This window comes from Phyllosticta citribraziliensis, assembly GCF_038025025.1.
Source record: "Phyllosticta citribraziliensis strain CPC 17464 chromosome Unknown J3D65scaffold_11, whole genome shotgun sequence".
In the NCBI taxonomy this organism is placed as follows: Eukaryota; Fungi; Ascomycota; class Dothideomycetes; order Botryosphaeriales; family Phyllostictaceae; genus Phyllosticta; species Phyllosticta citribraziliensis.
In genome coordinates this window covers 475,330-491,696 of record NW_027117348.1, presented here as the reverse complement: position 1 = coordinate 491,696, position 16,367 = coordinate 475,330, and the positions used below count along the sequence as shown (strand labels likewise).

Sequence of the window (16,367 nt, the reverse complement as noted above, 5' to 3'; positions counted from 1 at the left end):
GTCGCAGTCCTCACTCTGTCGGGCTTATCATGCGTTTTTTTTTGGGTTATATTCTCAATCCACACAACATTGTACCACCCCGCTCACCATCCACCCTCTTAAACTAAATACACCCTCCCTATATCTAGTCTCGATTAGGCAAGTCGTTTATTATTTTTAAGTTCTCTCGTAATCACTACCAAAACCACACCACCACCACTACCAATATACTTTCACTCACGCGCGCACGTCTTCGGCCATATTTACCCCCTGGTTATCTAAGATTCTATCACCGCGCTCTGGAAATGGACTACGCCGGCACCGAAATACCCCTTTATGACCCCCGTGCCTTAGAGAGTATATCTTTACCCCCTGGTTATTTAGGCTCCTGAGCGCGCGCTCGCCATTTTTCAACCTCCCTAGGCTTAGTGTAAGATTTTGTAAAATATAAGGAGGCAGATTATAATGCGAGAGAACAGTAAAAATTTTGTTACTCACGGGCCCCCTTGCTTATGTAATTCATGGGAGGGTGGATTCTGAGCAATAATGGGGAGGGTGGGAGTGTGGATTGAGATTGTGTCCCTTTTTTTTTTTTTTTTTTTCTCGCTCGTCGATGCTGTGCGTGGAGTTGTGGCCCTCTAGCTACACAGTCAGACTTGTGCGATTGTTTTGCAGGCCCGCGACTGTGCCATCTCAAGGCTTGCTGCAATCACACTCTCTGACCGTTCATGAGCGCTTCAGTTTGACTACGCGCGGAGAAAGTGGGGGTTTCGGGCATCGAAAGGATTCATTTCCCACGCGAGGACAAGACAACGAGAGGGTTCTGGTTGGGAATGAGGGTTGTGAGCACAGAAACGCAAAGAAAGAGGAGCAGGTCTTCAGATTGGGAGGTACTGTCGGTGGAGGCAGAAGGGTCTGGATACATCACAGTCACGGAGGTGAGTGATTGCAACGAACGGGACATGGTCACTTGTTCAGCGCATACGCGTATCACTGGCAGGTACAATAGCTTCGACATCAACGATCGCATTGGCATTCTATCTGGTGGTACGCTTCTCGGGTCCGAAGGGTCGGAAAGAGATCTTTCGTCCATCCATGAACGATTCGTGGGCCTTTCAAAAGAAAGGATCCATCTTGGCATACAAGCCACTTGGTAGGTAGCGAATAGCTGAACCATCGTCTCAATCGAAAAAGAGTTTACTTGCCAGTTTCAAGATTGGAGACTGAGCACTTCGGTCCGGAGACCGATCTTCTCAGCGCGGTTTTCACTGCCCAAGCGCTTGAGGTTCTCGTCGACCTCGTCACTGTCCCACTCGATGTCCTCGGGGCCGGCCCTGGGTCTTGCTTCGAGCTCCTGGACCCGATCGCGGAGGGCCTGGATCTCGACCTGCTGGGCGTCGGAACGCTCCTGCTGGGCATCGGAACGCCGCTGAAGGTCTTGGACCACCCGACGCAGGTCGGCGATCTCATCTTGCCCGCTGGGCGTCATCTGGCTATCGTTGCCGAGATCTTGTCCGCTGGTGGGACGGTGTGGCGCGCTTGCGCTCTGCTTGAGCACACCGGCTTCCTTCTGAGCCTCAACGAGTCTCTGAATTGTGCCGTAGTGCTCGCCAGGATTGGGGCAGCGCTCACACTCGACCCCCTGGTGGTCCCGAGCGTGACAGAACTGGCATGCTTCGTGACAGTTGCGCCAGTTGCAGTTGTGGTCCTTGTCCCTCTTCGCTCCGCAGTGGAAGCATTTGCCCGCGTTTGGTCTAATGGGACAACGTCAGACCGATTGAATTGAAATTCGGCGAGCTTTTGTGAGGTGACTTACATGTACGGGCGTACAGGTTTGCCAATTCGGCCATCTTCGGTGTAGTGACCTTGGCCTTTGCGGCCGTTGTTGTCTGGCTTTCGTGGTGGGCGGCCGCCGGCACCACTTGAAGATTTGGCCGGAGCCGGGCGAGGAGCGTGTCGTGTTTCCATTTATGGCGAAAGAGAATTGCGCGAGGAGAGGGCGCGGAGGGAGGGGGGTGGTGAGGGTGTGAGGGAGAAGAGGAGAGGAAGAGAGGAGGAGGAGGGGAGAGGTTCGATGGCGGGCAAGACAGCAAGCGTTGACCAGCAGCAGCAGCAGAAGGAGCAGTCGTGTGATGGCTCAGTGGTTGGCCGAGGACACGGAGGACTGGCTCGGCTTCCTCTCTCCCGCTCACGCACCGAAATCTGATTCATCACGAATCGAAGAGCTCAAACATCGTCCGCAAGCACAGCATTCAAATGGTCCCATTGAATCTACTCTCAAGCTAAGCTACATGTATCTTCCATGTCACGTCCCAAAGACTAGTCTTCACAAGTATCTAGCTCTACTCGTCCGTGCCTGTTCTGTGGCGCGAAACTCTGGTAAGTCAACCTCTGTAGGACTACGGTACTTACGACTCGGCCGTTTGATGGCCACTCGCTGCGCTGGAGAGGTTGCTCGTGGTGGTGGCAGCAGCAGCACTGAAGACGTTGGAGGTCGGTGTAGTCCTTTGTCTTCTCGGTCTCATCGTGAATGTCTTCTCGGTCTCATCGTGACCACTTGCTCTTCAGAAGCCCAGTGTCGGCAATGGGAAACTCGCGGCCGATCATGTCGGACTCGCTCTCTCGGGGTGCATGCGGGCTTGTGAGGCTCTCCGCACCACCAGAACTGCTCGTTGCTGGCACAGTCTTCACGTCTTTCGAGGACGATTGAGGGCGAGCGGGAAGACCATTGTGCTCAGCGTGAGCCTCATCACGAGAGGGGCCTCTCACCGCCGAAGGGGTTTGTCTGCCCCGGGTGACCGCCGCTGATGGTCGAGGTTCGGGAGCGGCTTGGGGCGGCGTCACCGTCGCGGGGCGAAGAGGCTCGAACGGTGGGGGGATGAACGAGGCCCTCCCGTGATTACTCGAACTGGACTGGGTCCTGTTCACTCCGAGTCCTTCGCGGACTCGACGCATGTTTTCCTCGAGCAAGGCCAGTCTTTCGGCTTCTGCCTGCGGGTCGGCAAGGGGGACCGCAGACACGCGGTGGAGCTCGATCCCACGAGCCGCCGCGTCTTGATAGAGCGCGTTGGCCTGGGCCTCTGTGATGATCTGGTCAGTATTTATTCAATTGGGCCGTGTGATTAAGTAAATTTCTTACCTCGAGCTGCAGTAGCGGCCGCCAAACGGGCAGCACGATCAGCCTCGGCGGACTGCCTATTCCTCGCAGCGTAAAGCTTGACCTGACGGTCGTTTTCCCGAATGGCGGCCTGCCTTTGGGCTTCTGCCTGCGGGTCGATAAAGGCGTACGCAGGCACGCGCTGGGTCGGGATACCCCGAGCTTCTGCCCATTGGTGGGCCGCTTCAATCACTGCCTCTATAATCATGTGGTCAGCAGGTGTCCATTTGGGCCGTGTGATTAAATGGGTTTCTTACCTCGAGCTGCACGAGCGGCCGCAAGATCTGCCTGGGCGCGGAAGCCGAGTCTGGCCACGGGGGCCCCACCAACTGCTTGGCGTGGTGGTTGTTGTGGTGTGTTTTCTGTCGCTCAAATTAGCATCTTTTCATCGATTTGGGGATGGGTGAGGTGCGCACGCCGTGAGGCAGAGGAGTTGGGATCGCCAGGGCGATCGGGAGGTCTTGAGGGGTCCATCTGCACATGAAAACGTCAGCAAAGAAGCCCCATTCAGCTGCGTGGCGTTGTGCTTCCAATACCTTGAAAAACGCGATGGATGATGTTTGGAGTTGGAGGGCTCTGGGGCGGAGACGTGCCAAAGACCTCGCGCAGGCGCACCTTCCGCGCCTGCCCACCCCACCTCCCGCAAATGAGACACCCTGGATCTGGCTGCACCAGCGCATGAGTGCTCCCTAAGCGCCACTGTAGCAGTGAATGGATGCTCCCTAAGCGCATTCATATTGCCAGGAAGCCGTATTTCTTTCGACAACCACTGTGATATCTTACTCAAACCAGGCCTATGAAGACGCTCATGATGGGCCAGGGAGGCTTCGTGCTCTCAGCGTAAGCTGACTTGGGAATGCTCCCTCCCCTTGACAGGAGTAGCCATGCGGAGGCTCCATACGTCCGGTGAACATGGCACTAGGGAGCATTCGAGTGCTTTGCGTGTACTGCCACGGCCGTTGACGCGTGGTGCTGCATTAACCTCTGGAGAGAAGCGATAGTATCTGAGTCGTGAGTTTGGTATCAAGTCTTCCAAGCCATACCGTCCATCAACGCCGCGAACCCCCATTCCCAATTACCAAAATCCCAGAACGCCATAACCGCAAAAGATCAGTCAGTCTCACCAACATCAGCGCGCACCGCTGGACGGCGTCATTACCGAGGGGAGACCTCGCTCGTCGTGTTGCCGCCCCAGAACCACGCCCAATCTTGATCCAAGTCCATGGCACCGCCGCCCATGCCCATGTTGAGGTTAGAGCTCATCCATGGCCCGCCTTGCACATGCGAGCCACCAATCAAATTGTCCAGCCCGTCCTCGCTCGTGGTCCAGTTGGCTGCTGCTCCGGTTGCGTGCCCGCCAAACCCTGGCCCCATGCCAGCTGGAATGCTGGCGTTGGCGGTGGCCGTGTTGTCGCTGGCGCCGTGTTGCATGCCCATCGTCGCCACGCCGGGGAAAAACCACTGGCCTGTGCTTGGGACAAACGGGTCGTACGCGACCATGGGGTTCGGGGGCGTGCTGATGGTTGAGTTGCTGGGCGTACGAGCGGCGGCGTTGTTTGGAAAGGCAGCAGGCGCACCGGGATAGGCGGGAGTCATGTCGAAGGCATCAGGGCCACCTGTCGCGGCGGCCGGCGGAGGCATGCCGTTTGATTGTTGACTGAAGGTGCTAGTCGATTCGTCGCTGGTCGTGACGACTGGCTCATTCTTGTTCTTGGCGACGTGGTGAAACCGCTTGCCTCGCTGCACCGAAATGGTACCAAAGTACGGAATGGCGACGCGTTCGTAGTAGGTGATGTCTTCGCCGCTCATGGTCAAGTCGCGCACCTTGCTGAGCTGCTGCAGGACGCGGAGCGATTGCGCGGCGACCTTGCCGCCCCTCTCGGTCGAGGCACGTTGGAAAATGTCCATGGTGATTTCGATGATGCGCCAGTCGTTTTCGTCTTGAACGGCTTGCGTGTGCGCGTCGCCTGTCTTGGACTCCAGCCGGCGGTAGCCCAAGAGGCCGAGGAAGAGCAACACGGCGGCGGTGAAGCCAACAAAATCAATGACCTTGCACTCGTAAAGGGGCTGGCCATTGCTCGTGCGGAGGACTCTGTACAGCTCCAACAGCTTGCGGGAAGCGCCAAAACACGCCGTTCTGCTGTATTCGAATTTGGAACAGCCAGTAGGACTCGAGCTCAGCGAGGCAAGCTTGAGCATGAAGGGAAGATGGAGGTACATGCGGAGTTGTTGTGAGCAGATGTGTACCAGCAAGCGTTCGCGCAGAGTGATCATCCTCTTGCAGTCTGGACTGCTTCCAGAAAGCGGCATCTCCTCGTTCCAGTTCTCAGACAGATTGGACGTGATGGTGTCGAGTTCATCATCTAGCTCAAGAGCCGACGCAAAGGAGAGGTCTCCCACGCCCTGAGTTCGATCAATTACCTTGCCGGAGAGGACGGCAAGCTTGGCAGTGGATTCTTTCAGGTCTTCTCCCTCGGTTTCCGAAGGCAAAACGGACATGTCGCAATGAGTGTCTGTAATGCCGTACGGAAGGCCGAGCAGCAGGCTCAAGAAGCGGTCCGTTGTGTACAATGACCACCAAATGGTGTTCCATTCTGGCGACGCGCTGTGGCTGCGATGCAAGCCCTGCGGATTGTCAGCTGAGTTTCTGCAGGCGGCGTAGCACATACCAGTATTTGCGCATACGCGAGACCCTTTCGCACCGCAATCCAACCTCGACGTGGTTGTCCAATTTCAGAGTAGCACTTGGACATGAGGATCGTGCATTCCAGACCTTGAAGCGTGGCACCATATTCGTCGTCAGAAACAATCAGAGCGTCGATGAGAGCAAGAGACGTGTTGAGATCATCAGAATCCAAAGCGATGCCGACGCTCAGCAGCAGGACGGCAGCTTCAGGCGGGGACCCGTCTGCAACTACACGACGAGCAAAGGCCTGCAGGTCGTCGCCGCGGGCAATGCTTGGGATTTTGTAGCGCCATAGACGCCACCAGTCGTCGTTCGTAGTGAGGGCGGACTCGAGTTTTTCCCCGGACGGAAGACCTGAAAGTAACGTCTCACGAGTCTTTTTCGCTTTGGACTTGCGGCCTTCACTCATCGTGTCGCCATTGGTAGGCGGCGCACCTATGCCGGTAAACTCGACGTCACACACCTGGGTGGTATGCGTCTCGGTGGGCTGAGAGGCATCACAGTCCTGTGTCTCCATCGGGCATGTCACGGTGCCTCTGCCCTCAGCTCGACGCAACTAGTCAAAGTCAGCACGTGTCGAAGATACGGGCAGAAAGGGCATACCACGTCATTGTTGAACATGGACAGGAATGGGGCTGGATCTTTCTGAGATCCTTGGACATGAGATGGGCCATCGGAGGATGGGGGAGTGACGGCAATGTCTTGCCCCAGAGCCCGCAATGCATCGGCGGCGTGTTTGGAGGTCTTGTCGTCAAGCAACGCCTCGACCAGAGCTTCGAGTTTGGCAACCCTCTCACGAAGGTTTTTGCGGTTGTCGACAACGGCTTCGCTCTCCGCGTGCTCTTGGTCTACACACCTAGAGCCACGGGCAAAGCATTCGGTGCACTGACCTGGATGGTCGTCGGAGTAGATGCAACGAATCTTTCGTCGACGACCTAGTCACGGTTAGTGCAGGCCCAAATGAGTAAACAGCAGGCGAAAAGACGACGATTTCGTCCATATTCGCCCGGAGCATGGAAGAAAAGGGGAGAAAAGGGCACGGCGACCTACATTCAAAACAGCTGTGGGTTCCCTTGCGCATCCTCTTTCGGATGCCACCATCCCGAATACGGCCACTGTCGGGCGTTGCAGAGCGAGCCATTTCGAACGACTGGACCCGCCACAGAATTCAGGACACAGATATCAAGAGTACAAGTGGAGAAGGACGGTTGCTCGAAAAAGGCGGACGAAGAGCGAACAGGTAAGACGTGGTGTGGGCGAGGGGCTCAGGTGGTAGCACAGTGAGACGGCAGGGTCCGACGGATTTCGTCCGTGGCGTTGGTTTACTAATTCCGGGGGCGGCGTCGCCCTTAAGTGACGAGCTGAGCCCGCCGCGTCTTTGTTGTTTAAGACGCAATGCAATGCCTGTCCCAGAATTGACTGCTGGTCGAAGGATGGGCGTTCCCTGTCATGATTGCTTGAATTTTCGACGACTCCACCGGTTCGGTCCCTTGTCTGGTCTTTGATGGGACGCCTCGACGATCCAGCCACCAACACAGCCCGAACCACAGCAGCGAGGCAGAGACCAGACTGATTACGGATTCATTCACGAAAAGATCAAGCTCATCATCCACTGGTTGGGCGACCGGGCGAGGCAGTCGACTAATCCATGACTCGGTGGTCAGACAACTGAGGTCGACAATGACGAATGCAAGGGAGACCTGACACAAAGAGCCGGCCGCAGGAACTGGCTGCAACGGGCTTCAAACTAAACGCCGACGCAAGACTTTTGTCTCAACACCAGCGCAGCATCTCGTCTGCCTGCCAGCCTCCAGCTCGGATTCGGGTCGCTATCGAGCCCGAGCCGCTGCCTAGCCTGACGTCAGGCCGCTGACCTCCGTCTCCGCTGCAAACATGCGCCAGCTCACCACCAAACAAATATCGACTCCTCCGCGCGCCCGCCGTACGCACATGATGCAACATTCGTCTTGACTTGACCGTGTTGCACCGCTTCAATTTCGGGCGCTTTGCCAGCCATCATGTCACTCTCAACCCAAACCACCAGCTCCCGGCCCACCACTCCGTCGAAGCGCAAGAAGAAGCCCGATCCCTTCGAGGACCTTGCCAGCGCACCGTTGCCTTCACCTCTACCCTCGCCCGACGACAATCAAAAAGAGTCGGATCATCCCGTGTCGACCCTGACAAAAGTCTGCCTCTGGTACTCTGGTACTTTTGCTCCTACACTGCTAACCCAGTCCAGGTCATCCTGACCCCAGTCCTCTTTACCTCATTCATCCTCTCTCTCTTCTTCGTCCAGCGCCGCGACCGCGCTTACCGTGTAGCCGAACATCCGCCTCCTGCGTCTTCTTGGTGGTCAACAGTCTCGCCTTGGCAGTGGTTGGATCCTGAACCTTATCAGGACCCAAGCGATTCGACATGGCAAAAGGAATGTGCCGGCACGGCGGGCGGAGCTGACGGAAGCATCCCTGGCGTACATGGCCAGATTGAAATGACTCGCCGCACCAAGGCCAAATGGTTCACGAGGAAGAAGCACCGCAAAATGGCAAAACTCCACTTTACCGATGCCTTCGATTTGCAGGGCAAAACAATTATTGCGATCCTCTTGACGTGGTCAGTGGCTTTTTGGGGCTTATACTGGTCGGCGAAGAAGCTGGCATCAATGGTATGGTAGAGCCCGGGATTCGGATCTAGCCGGTCGGCTTGGGCGGACGAACTTTGCCGAGTGTGGGGTTCTTAAACCCCATGGGGTTCATACGAACTTGCACCAAGACGCAACTGTTCAGAGATACCTTGCCATGGCCCAGGAAACCGTTACGTTACCCTTCGAAGGGCAGAGCCATCCCTTTGTCAGCCACGGCCTCCCATTCGAGCAAGCCTGCGCCCAGCATGTCGAGCAAGACTTCAAGGCGTCAAGGGTCTACATACTAGCTTCGGGAACCCTTGCACGGACAACAAACGTCGTTCGAAAACTTCAAGACGCGCTAGGCGATAAAGTCGTCGGCGTTCGGAACGGAATGACGCCACATACGTTATGGTCTGAGTGTATTGAGGTCACCAAGGAGACGACGCAGGTCGATGCCGATTTGCTCGTGACCCTTGGCGGAGGAAGTCTGATTGACGCTGCCAAAATTGTCACACTGGTACGTTGGGTCATCCCGCATCTCTGGCGAAGCTCACCCATCTTCTCCAGGCTCTCGCCAACAACGCGACCGAGTTTCCATCCATCCTCAAACTAACCAACAACCGAGACCCCTCAATCCCGAGGCCCGATCTCGCCAGCCCAACTATCCCCATCATTTCCATTCCAACGTCTCTCTCTGGCGGCGAATTTTCTGATCATGCTGGTGGTACCAATGACGAAACTCACCACAAGCACGGCTTCGGCCACGCTGGCGCTCCCCTTGGTCCTCGCCTCGTTATCCTCGACCCCGCGCTAGTCACGACGACACCCCTACGGTTCTGGCTGTCCTCCGGTGTTCGCGCCATTGACCATTGCGTTGAAACCATTTGCTCGCCCTTTTGCACCTCAGCCGCAGCTCGCGCCGCATCCTCGGGTCTGCGTCAGCTCGTCTCCGGTCTTTTGCGCTCCAAAGCTGACCTGAACGAAACGCAAGCGCGCTTGCAATGTCAGCTCGGCGTCGTGGATGCAATGGCCGGCTGCAAAGCGGGCGCTCCTCTCGGTGCCAGCCACGGCATCGGTCACCAGCTCGGTCCCTTGGGGGTCGGCCACGGCGAGACAAGCTGCATTCTCCTGCCTGCCGTGTGTGCCTTCAATCTAAAGCATGCGGCCGAGGGCGTCCCCGGCACAGGGCTCGATCAACAGAGTGTTGAGCCGCTTGTCGACATTCCCGCCAAGCAGCACATTGTTCTCGATGTGCTGTTCAGCGTCGATGTCACTGCCAAACTCTTCAATCAGCATGGTTTTCGTCGGGGCGAGGCGCCTTTGGCAGACTGCCTCGACGTAATCTTTAGGGAGTTGGGCATGCCCCGACGATTGGCGGATTTTGGCATTGGAGGAGATGAACAGCTCGACAAGTTGGCGGAGAGCTCGTTGAAGGACAGGTGGTGCGTCACTAATGCGGTGCCATTGAAGTCGAAGGAGATGGTGAGGGAGATTCTGAATTCGTGCTCACCACAGACGTAGTGATGTCTGGTAGAGGCAAAAGTTTGAAATTAATTCCTGAGTCCATCCTTGAGCCAAAGATCCGCTCCGGCCCGTATCGAAGCATTGACACGAGCCATCACCCACGCTGTGACCAAGCAAAAAAATGCAAAACGTACAACAGCCGGGATTCGCTGCTGGTCACCCACGCAACTACTAATCGGCCGCAAGGTAGCTTATCTATGGAAGAGCGGACGGGGTTCCGAGTTTTCTACCTGCTATGGTCGTACGTGAAAGAGAGTGTGAAAAATTGTGCTTATGAATATCAAAATTTATGATGCAAGCTTGGGGACAAAGGCGGTAGATTAGATTAGATCAGATCAGATCATGGAAGCTTGTTAGCGGGGCATTTGAGTCACTTCCACAGCATCCTCCACCCCACCACCACACACGATGGCGACGACCGAACCGATTCTGCCCCAAGAGGGCAAGCGAAATATCCTCATTACAAGCGCGCTTCCTTACGTCAACAACATCCCTCATTTGGGCAACATCATCGGCTCTGTGCTGTCCGCCGACGTCTTTGCGCGCTTCTGCAAAGCTCGCGGCCACCCGACTCTTTACGTGTGCGGCTCCGACGAGTACGGCACGGCGACCGAAACCAAGGCGATTGACGAGGGCCTCACTCCCCAAGAGCTGTGCGACAAGTACCACAAGATCCACGCCGAGGTGTACGAGTGGTTCAACATTGGCTTTGACAAATTTGGCCGCACGCCGACAAAAGAACAGACCGATATCGCGCAAGACATTTTCCTCAAGCTCTACAAGAATGGCTACTTGGAGGAGAAGACTACGGTGCAGCCATTCTGCGAGAAGCACGGCTCGTTCCTTGCGGACCGCTACGTCGAGGGCGAGTGCAGCATCTGCCACGACCCTGGCGCGCGCGGAGACCAATGCGACAAGTGCGGCAACCTCTTGGATCCGCTGGAGCCCGAGCCGGAAGCAAAGGCGCCTACCAATGCGGATGAGCCTGAGCCTCCCGGTGAGGTCAAGGCTACCGGCTTCCTTATCAACCCCCGCTGCAAGCTGGATGGCGCGGCGCCAGTGAAGCGCGAGACGAAGCACATTTACATTCGCCTGGACGAATTGAAGGACAAGATCATCGAGTGGTTCAACGAGGCCAGCACCGAAGGCAAATGGTCAGCCAATTGCATCCACATCACGCAGTCATGGATCGACAAGGGTTTGAAGCCTCGAGGCATCACGCGTGATCTCAAGTGGGGAACGGCAGTCCCTCTGCCCGGATTCGAGGAAAAGGTCATGTACGTGTGGTTTGACGCGTGCATTGGCTACGTCTCCATCACGGCAACATACACGGATCAGTGGGAGAAGTGGTGGAAGAACCCCGACAACGTCAAGCTGTACCAGTTCATGGGCAAGGACAATGTCCAATTCCACACCATCATCTTCCCCGGCTCGCAGCTCGGTACCGGAGACAACTGGACCAAGGTGCACCATCTTTCCACGACTGAGTACCTGAATTACGAGGACACCAAATTTTCCAAGTCCAAGGGCATCGGCGTATTTGGAAACAACGCCAAGGACACTGGCATTCCTTCTGATGTCTGGAGATACTACCTCTTGTCCAGGCGACCAGAGAGCGGCGACGCGGAGTTCAAGTGGAACGAATTCATCGACGCCAACAACAATGACCTGTTGAAGAACCTGGGCAACTTTGTCAACCGTGTCGTCAAGTTTGTTGCGGCCAAATACGACTCTGGTAAGTTCAAATTAAAGTTTGTCTTTCATGACTAACATTGTTTAGTTGTCCCCGACTGGACCAAGTACTCGGACGAGTATCTCGAAAACTACAACAAGGAACTCAACACGCTTCTCCAGACGTACAACAACTGGCTGGAGAATGTCAAGCTGAGAGCCGGTCTCGTGAGCGCGTTGCACATTTCCGCCCTTGGCAACAAGCTCTTGCAGGACAACAAACTTGACAACAGACTATTCACCGAGGAGCCGGAGCGCTGCGCAGCGGTGGTCGGTCTGGCCCTCAACCACATTTATCTTCTCGGAAGCGTCATCGAGCCCTACATGCCCGCAACTGCGCGGGGTGGCATCAACGACAAGGGAGAGCCTATTCTCGGCATCTTCCAGCAGCTCGGTGTCGACCCGGTCCCCCACATTCCCGATGAGTGGAAGGCTGGCATCATCAAGCCCGGTCACAAGATTGGCAAGGCATCATACCTGTTTAGCCAGATCAAGCCGGAGAAGGAGCAAGAGTGGAGGGAGCAGTTTGGTGGCGAGGAGGTCAAGAGGCAAAAGCAGATTGAGGCCGAGAAGAAGGCAGCAAAGAAGGCCGCCAAGGAGAAGGACAAGGCAAAGAAGGCCGCCAAAAAGGCTGCAGCCAAGGCCGCTGCTGGCGTCGAGGGAGCGGAGAAGAAGCAGGAGGCTGATCCCGCGATTGAAAAGGTGACGGAGGCCATGTCCAAGGCGGATGTGCACACGTCGTAGAGGAGCATTTGAGGAGTTGTACGAGAGATGAATTGAACGTTGATGCAAGGAAGCGGAGTTAGGCCTGGTAGAAAAGGAATTCAACGCGAGCGAACGATGATGATGTTGTCGCATTCAACATAGAAATAGATACCCTTGTATGGTTGCGTCGCGCCAAGATGAGATCTGCCAATGACAGCGGCCCAATTACTCTGGAGCTCTTCTCCGCTATCGCTCCCCCATCGAATTTTTGGACTGTCACCGCCCCAGCATCACGCTCGCCTCCACGTCTCCAATGGCTGCCCAGCTAATTACCATGCGGGCGCAGGCCTTGAGGGCGGCCAGGCTCGCAAACGCAAAGGTAAGAGACCTGTCGCACCACTCAATCACCACTAACGCGTCCCAGACCTCACCCCGCGTACTCCCAAGCAGAAGACATCTCGCAACCGCCACCGCACCCAAACCTCCCCCGGGATTCGACGTTGCCTCGCGCACTCCTCCCTACCCCAAGCTTCTCAAGAGACTACACGAAGTCCGCCGCGTCCTCGGACCCGAGAGGCAGCTCACTCTCGCCGAAAAGATTCTTTATTCGCATCTCGACAACCCCGAGGAATCGCTCTTGACCGGCACCAACAATGGCAAGGATATTCGCGGAATTGCAAACCTCAAGCTCAAGCCCGACCGCGTGGCCATGCAGGACGCGTCGGCGCAAATGGCTCTGCTGCAATTCATGTCGTGCGGTCTGCCATCGACGGCCGTCCCGGCTTCGATCCACTGCGACCACATGATTGTCGGAGAGCGCGGCGCAGACACGGATTTGCCACGCTCGATCCAGGGCAACAAGGAGGTCTTTGACTTTTTGGAGAGCGCGGCCAAGAAGTACGGCATCGAGTTCTGGCCTCCCGGCGCGGGCATCATCCACCAAAACGTCCTGGAAAACTACAGTGCACCGGGTTTGATGATGCTGGGTACGGACAGCCACACGCCGAATGCCGGAGGTCTCGGTGCGATTGCCATTGGTGTCGGTGGTGCCGACGCTGTCGACGCGCTCGTTGATGCTCCGTGGGAGCTCAAGGCACCAAAGATTCTCGGTGTCAGGCTGGAGGGCGAGCTGAGCGGCTGGGCAAGCCCCAAGGACATCATCTTGACCCTCGCCGGCAAGCTCACCGTCCGTGGCGGTACCGGATTCATCATCGAGTACCACGGCCCTGGCGTCGAGTCCCTCAACTGCACCGGCATGGCCACCGTGTGCAACATGGGCGCAGAGGTCGGCGCAACGACTTCATTATTCCCCTTCTCCTCTGGACACGTTCCCTACCTGGCCGCTACCTACCGCGAATCGATTGCCACCGCTGCCAGCACAATCGCCTCCTCTCCGGGTCCCCACAACCTCCTCCGTCCCGACCAAAATGCCGAGTACGACCAACTCATCACCATCAACTTGTCTGAGCTGGAGCCTCATATCAACGGTCCCTTTACCCCCGATCTTTCGACGCCTCTGAGCAAGTTCAAGGACACTGTCGAGGAAAAGGGATGGCCCAAGACGTTTGGCGCTGGCTTGATTGGCAGCTGCACAAACTCGAGCTACGCAGACATGACCCGTGCGGAGCATTTGGTCAAGCAGGCCCAGGCGGCTGGCTTGAAGCCAAAGGCCGACTTCTTCATCACCCCTGGTAGCGAGCAGATTCGGGCAACTCTCGAGCGCGATGAGACGCTCGACACCTTTTCGTCCGCCGGTGGCATCGTCCTCGCCAATGCCTGCGGCCCCTGCATTGGCCAGTGGAAGCGCACCGACGAGGTCAAGAAGGGCGAGGCCAATGCCATTTTCACCTCGTATAACCGCAACTTTCCTGCCCGCAACGACGGTAACCGCGCTACGATGAACTTCCTCGCCTCTCCTGAGCTCGTCACGGCCCTCTCCTACGCCGGCGAGACCACCTTCAACCCCATGACCGACTCCATCCCTACCACCTCGGGCGAGCCCTTCAGGTTTGCACCACCAACTGGTGTTGACCTGCCCAAGTCTGGCTTCGAGATTGGCAACCCCGACTTCCTCCCCACCCCTGGCAAGCCTGATCCTTCTGTTGAGGTCCAGATTGACCCCAAGTCGTCGCGTCTTGCCGTACTCGAGCCATTCGCGCCCTTCCCAGCCGGCGACCTGTCTGGCCTGCGCGTGCTCTACAAAGTCAAGGGACAGTGCACGACCGACACGATCTCAGCAGCTGGCCCGTGGCTCAAGTACAAGGGCCACCTGCCCAATATCGCCGAGAACACGCTCATTGGCGCCGTCAATGCGGCAACGGGCGAGACCAACACGGCCTACGACTTTGACGGCTCGTCGTGCGGCATCCCCGAGCTGGCCAAGCGCTGGAAGCAGCAGGGCGCCGAGTGGCTCGTCGTCGCCGAGCACAACTACGGCGAGGGCTCGGCCCGCGAGCACGCTGCCCTGCAGCCGCGCTACCTCGGCGGCCGTGTCATCCTGGCCAAGTCCTTTGCTCGCATCCACGAGACCAACCTCAAGAAGCAGGGCGTCGTTCCCCTCACCTTTGTCAACGAGGCCGACTACGACCGCATCGAGGCGTGCGACGAGGTTGCCACCAAGGGTCTGCACGACACGCTGAAGAAGGGCGGACAGGGCGAGATTGCGCTGCTCGTCAAGAAGAGGAGCGGCGAGAGCTTCGAGGTCAAGACGAAGCACACGCTGAGTCGCGACCAGTGCGGCTTCATCCTGGCGGGCTCCGCGCTGAACCTGTTGGCTGCCAATGCGAACAAGCAGCCGGAGGCATGAGACGGTGGGATCTTGGAGTAGAAGATGGATTGACGACAAAAGAGACATCATCGCGAGATTGACTTACCGACGTATTAGGCTTCTCTTGATGTGTGTGTGTGTGTGTGTGTGTGTGTGTACATTGGCGCTGGGCGATGGGCGAAAAACCACATGGAGGGAGGGAGGGGTTCTGCTTTTCTTCTCCCCTGTACGAATGCGATGTCAAAAAGAGAGTGATCCACACGTTTTGGACGATGGGAATTGGATTATGAATGGCTTGTTTTTAGTTCTGCCATCGGGCTGACGAATGCTCCGCTCCCCTTGTGCCTCGTCTGTACCCGACGCATCGAATGCTGCTTGGCTGTCTCGTCTGAGGTTGGTTCCTGCTACGTCCAGAACACATTGCGGGAATCCTCCGGAACCCTCCCGATCACACACTCTTTCTGAATCAGCAAGGCATCTCCAAGTCTGTGCCACGGGCGTGGGCTTCCTCCAAATAAACCAGGCACTCTCAAGTCGTCAACGAACGGGAATGCCAAGAGAAGGACTTATGTGCCACGGGTTGTGGCCTCACCGAATAAACCAGGCACTCTCTCAAGTCGTCGACGAATGGGATACTCTGAGAGAGGGGGACTTTAGTGCCATGGGTATGGGCCTCATTCAAATATACCAGGCACTCTCTCAAGTCGTCGACGAATGGGATGCTCTGAGAGAGGGGGACTTTAGTGCCATGGGTGTGGGCCTTGTTCAAATACACCAGGCACTCTCTCAAGTCGTCGACGAATGGGATGCTCTGAGAGAGGGGGACTTCAGTGCCATGGGTGTGGGCCTCGTTCAAATACACCAGGCACTCTCTCAAGTCGTCGACGAACAGGGATGCTCTGAGAGAGAGGGGGACTTTGGTACCACGGGTGTGGGCCTCATTTAAATACACCCGGCACTCTCTCAAGTCGTCGACGAATGGGATGCTCTGAGAGAGGGGGACTTTAGTGCCATGGGTGTGGGCCTTGTTCAAATACACCAGGTACTCTCTTAAGTCGTTGATGAATGGGATGCTCTGAGAGAGGGGGACTTCAGTGCCATGGGTGTGGGCCTCGTTCAAATACACCTGGCACTCTCTCAGGTCGTCAACGAACGGAAATGCTAATAGAGGGACTTCTGTGCCTCGTTGAAATGA

The 16,367-nt window shown here is 56.7% G+C and overlaps 7 protein-coding genes across 7 annotated transcripts; 4 read left to right on the top strand and 3 right to left on the bottom strand.

The window, feature by feature from the left end:
* Positions 1–1,189: 1,189 nt before the first annotated feature.
* On the bottom strand, positions 1,190–1,947 carry J3D65DRAFT_670727 (uncharacterized protein; the record flags this gene model as incomplete). The annotated part of the gene is made up of 2 exons (XM_066803322.1): positions 1,190–1,733; positions 1,796–1,947. 2 exons carry the CDS (start codon positions 1,945–1,947, stop codon positions 1,190–1,192), a joined length of 696 nt encoding a protein of 231 aa, XP_066651756.1.
* A 276-nt stretch (positions 1,948–2,223) lies between these two features.
* On the bottom strand, positions 2,224–3,709 carry J3D65DRAFT_635744 (uncharacterized protein). Its single transcript, XM_066801338.1, has 5 exons — positions 3,673–3,709; positions 3,553–3,610; positions 3,394–3,498; positions 3,119–3,334; positions 2,224–3,059 (listed from the first exon to the last, which is right to left on the bottom strand). Exons 2-5 carry the CDS (start codon positions 3,608–3,610, stop codon positions 2,524–2,526), a joined length of 915 nt encoding a protein of 304 aa, XP_066651755.1. The 5' UTR covers positions 3,673–3,709; the 3' UTR covers positions 2,224–2,523.
* Positions 3,710–4,053: 344 nt separating this feature from the next.
* On the bottom strand, positions 4,054–7,401 carry J3D65DRAFT_91845 (uncharacterized protein). The gene is made up of 4 exons (XM_066804251.1): positions 6,873–7,401; positions 6,429–6,757; positions 5,806–6,378; positions 4,054–5,761 (listed from the first exon to the last, which is right to left on the bottom strand). Exons 1-4 carry the CDS (start codon positions 6,961–6,963, stop codon positions 4,292–4,294), a joined length of 2,463 nt encoding a protein of 820 aa, XP_066651754.1. The 5' UTR covers positions 6,964–7,401; the 3' UTR covers positions 4,054–4,291.
* Positions 7,402–7,473: 72 nt separating this feature from the next.
* On the top strand, positions 7,474–8,928 carry J3D65DRAFT_91770 (uncharacterized protein). The gene is made up of 2 exons (XM_066804248.1): positions 7,474–8,008; positions 8,062–8,928. Exons 1-2 carry the CDS (start codon positions 7,841–7,843, stop codon positions 8,491–8,493), a joined length of 600 nt encoding a protein of 199 aa, XP_066651753.1. The 5' UTR covers positions 7,474–7,840; the 3' UTR covers positions 8,494–8,928.
* J3D65DRAFT_559270 (putative Fe-containing alcohol dehydrogenase) lies at positions 8,618–9,966 on the top strand (the record flags this gene model as incomplete). Its single annotated transcript, XM_066797401.1, has 3 exons — positions 8,618–8,962; positions 9,013–9,618; positions 9,679–9,966. The coding sequence occupies 3 exons, from the start codon at positions 8,618–8,620 to the stop codon at positions 9,964–9,966; spliced, it is 1,239 nt and encodes a 412-aa protein (XP_066651752.1).
* A 397-nt stretch (positions 9,967–10,363) lies between these two features.
* On the top strand, positions 10,364–12,583 carry J3D65DRAFT_661345 (methionyl-tRNA synthetase). The gene is made up of 2 exons (XM_066802598.1): positions 10,364–11,704; positions 11,750–12,583. Exons 1-2 carry the CDS (start codon positions 10,378–10,380, stop codon positions 12,442–12,444), a joined length of 2,022 nt encoding a protein of 673 aa, XP_066651751.1. The 5' UTR covers positions 10,364–10,377; the 3' UTR covers positions 12,445–12,583.
* On the top strand, positions 12,582–15,354 carry J3D65DRAFT_91773 (mitochondrial aconitate hydratase). Its single transcript, XM_066804249.1, has 2 exons — positions 12,582–12,784; positions 12,830–15,354. Exons 1-2 carry the CDS (start codon positions 12,719–12,721, stop codon positions 15,209–15,211), a joined length of 2,448 nt encoding a protein of 815 aa, XP_066651750.1. The 5' UTR covers positions 12,582–12,718; the 3' UTR covers positions 15,212–15,354.
* The last annotated feature ends 1,013 nt before the right edge of the window (positions 15,355–16,367 follow it).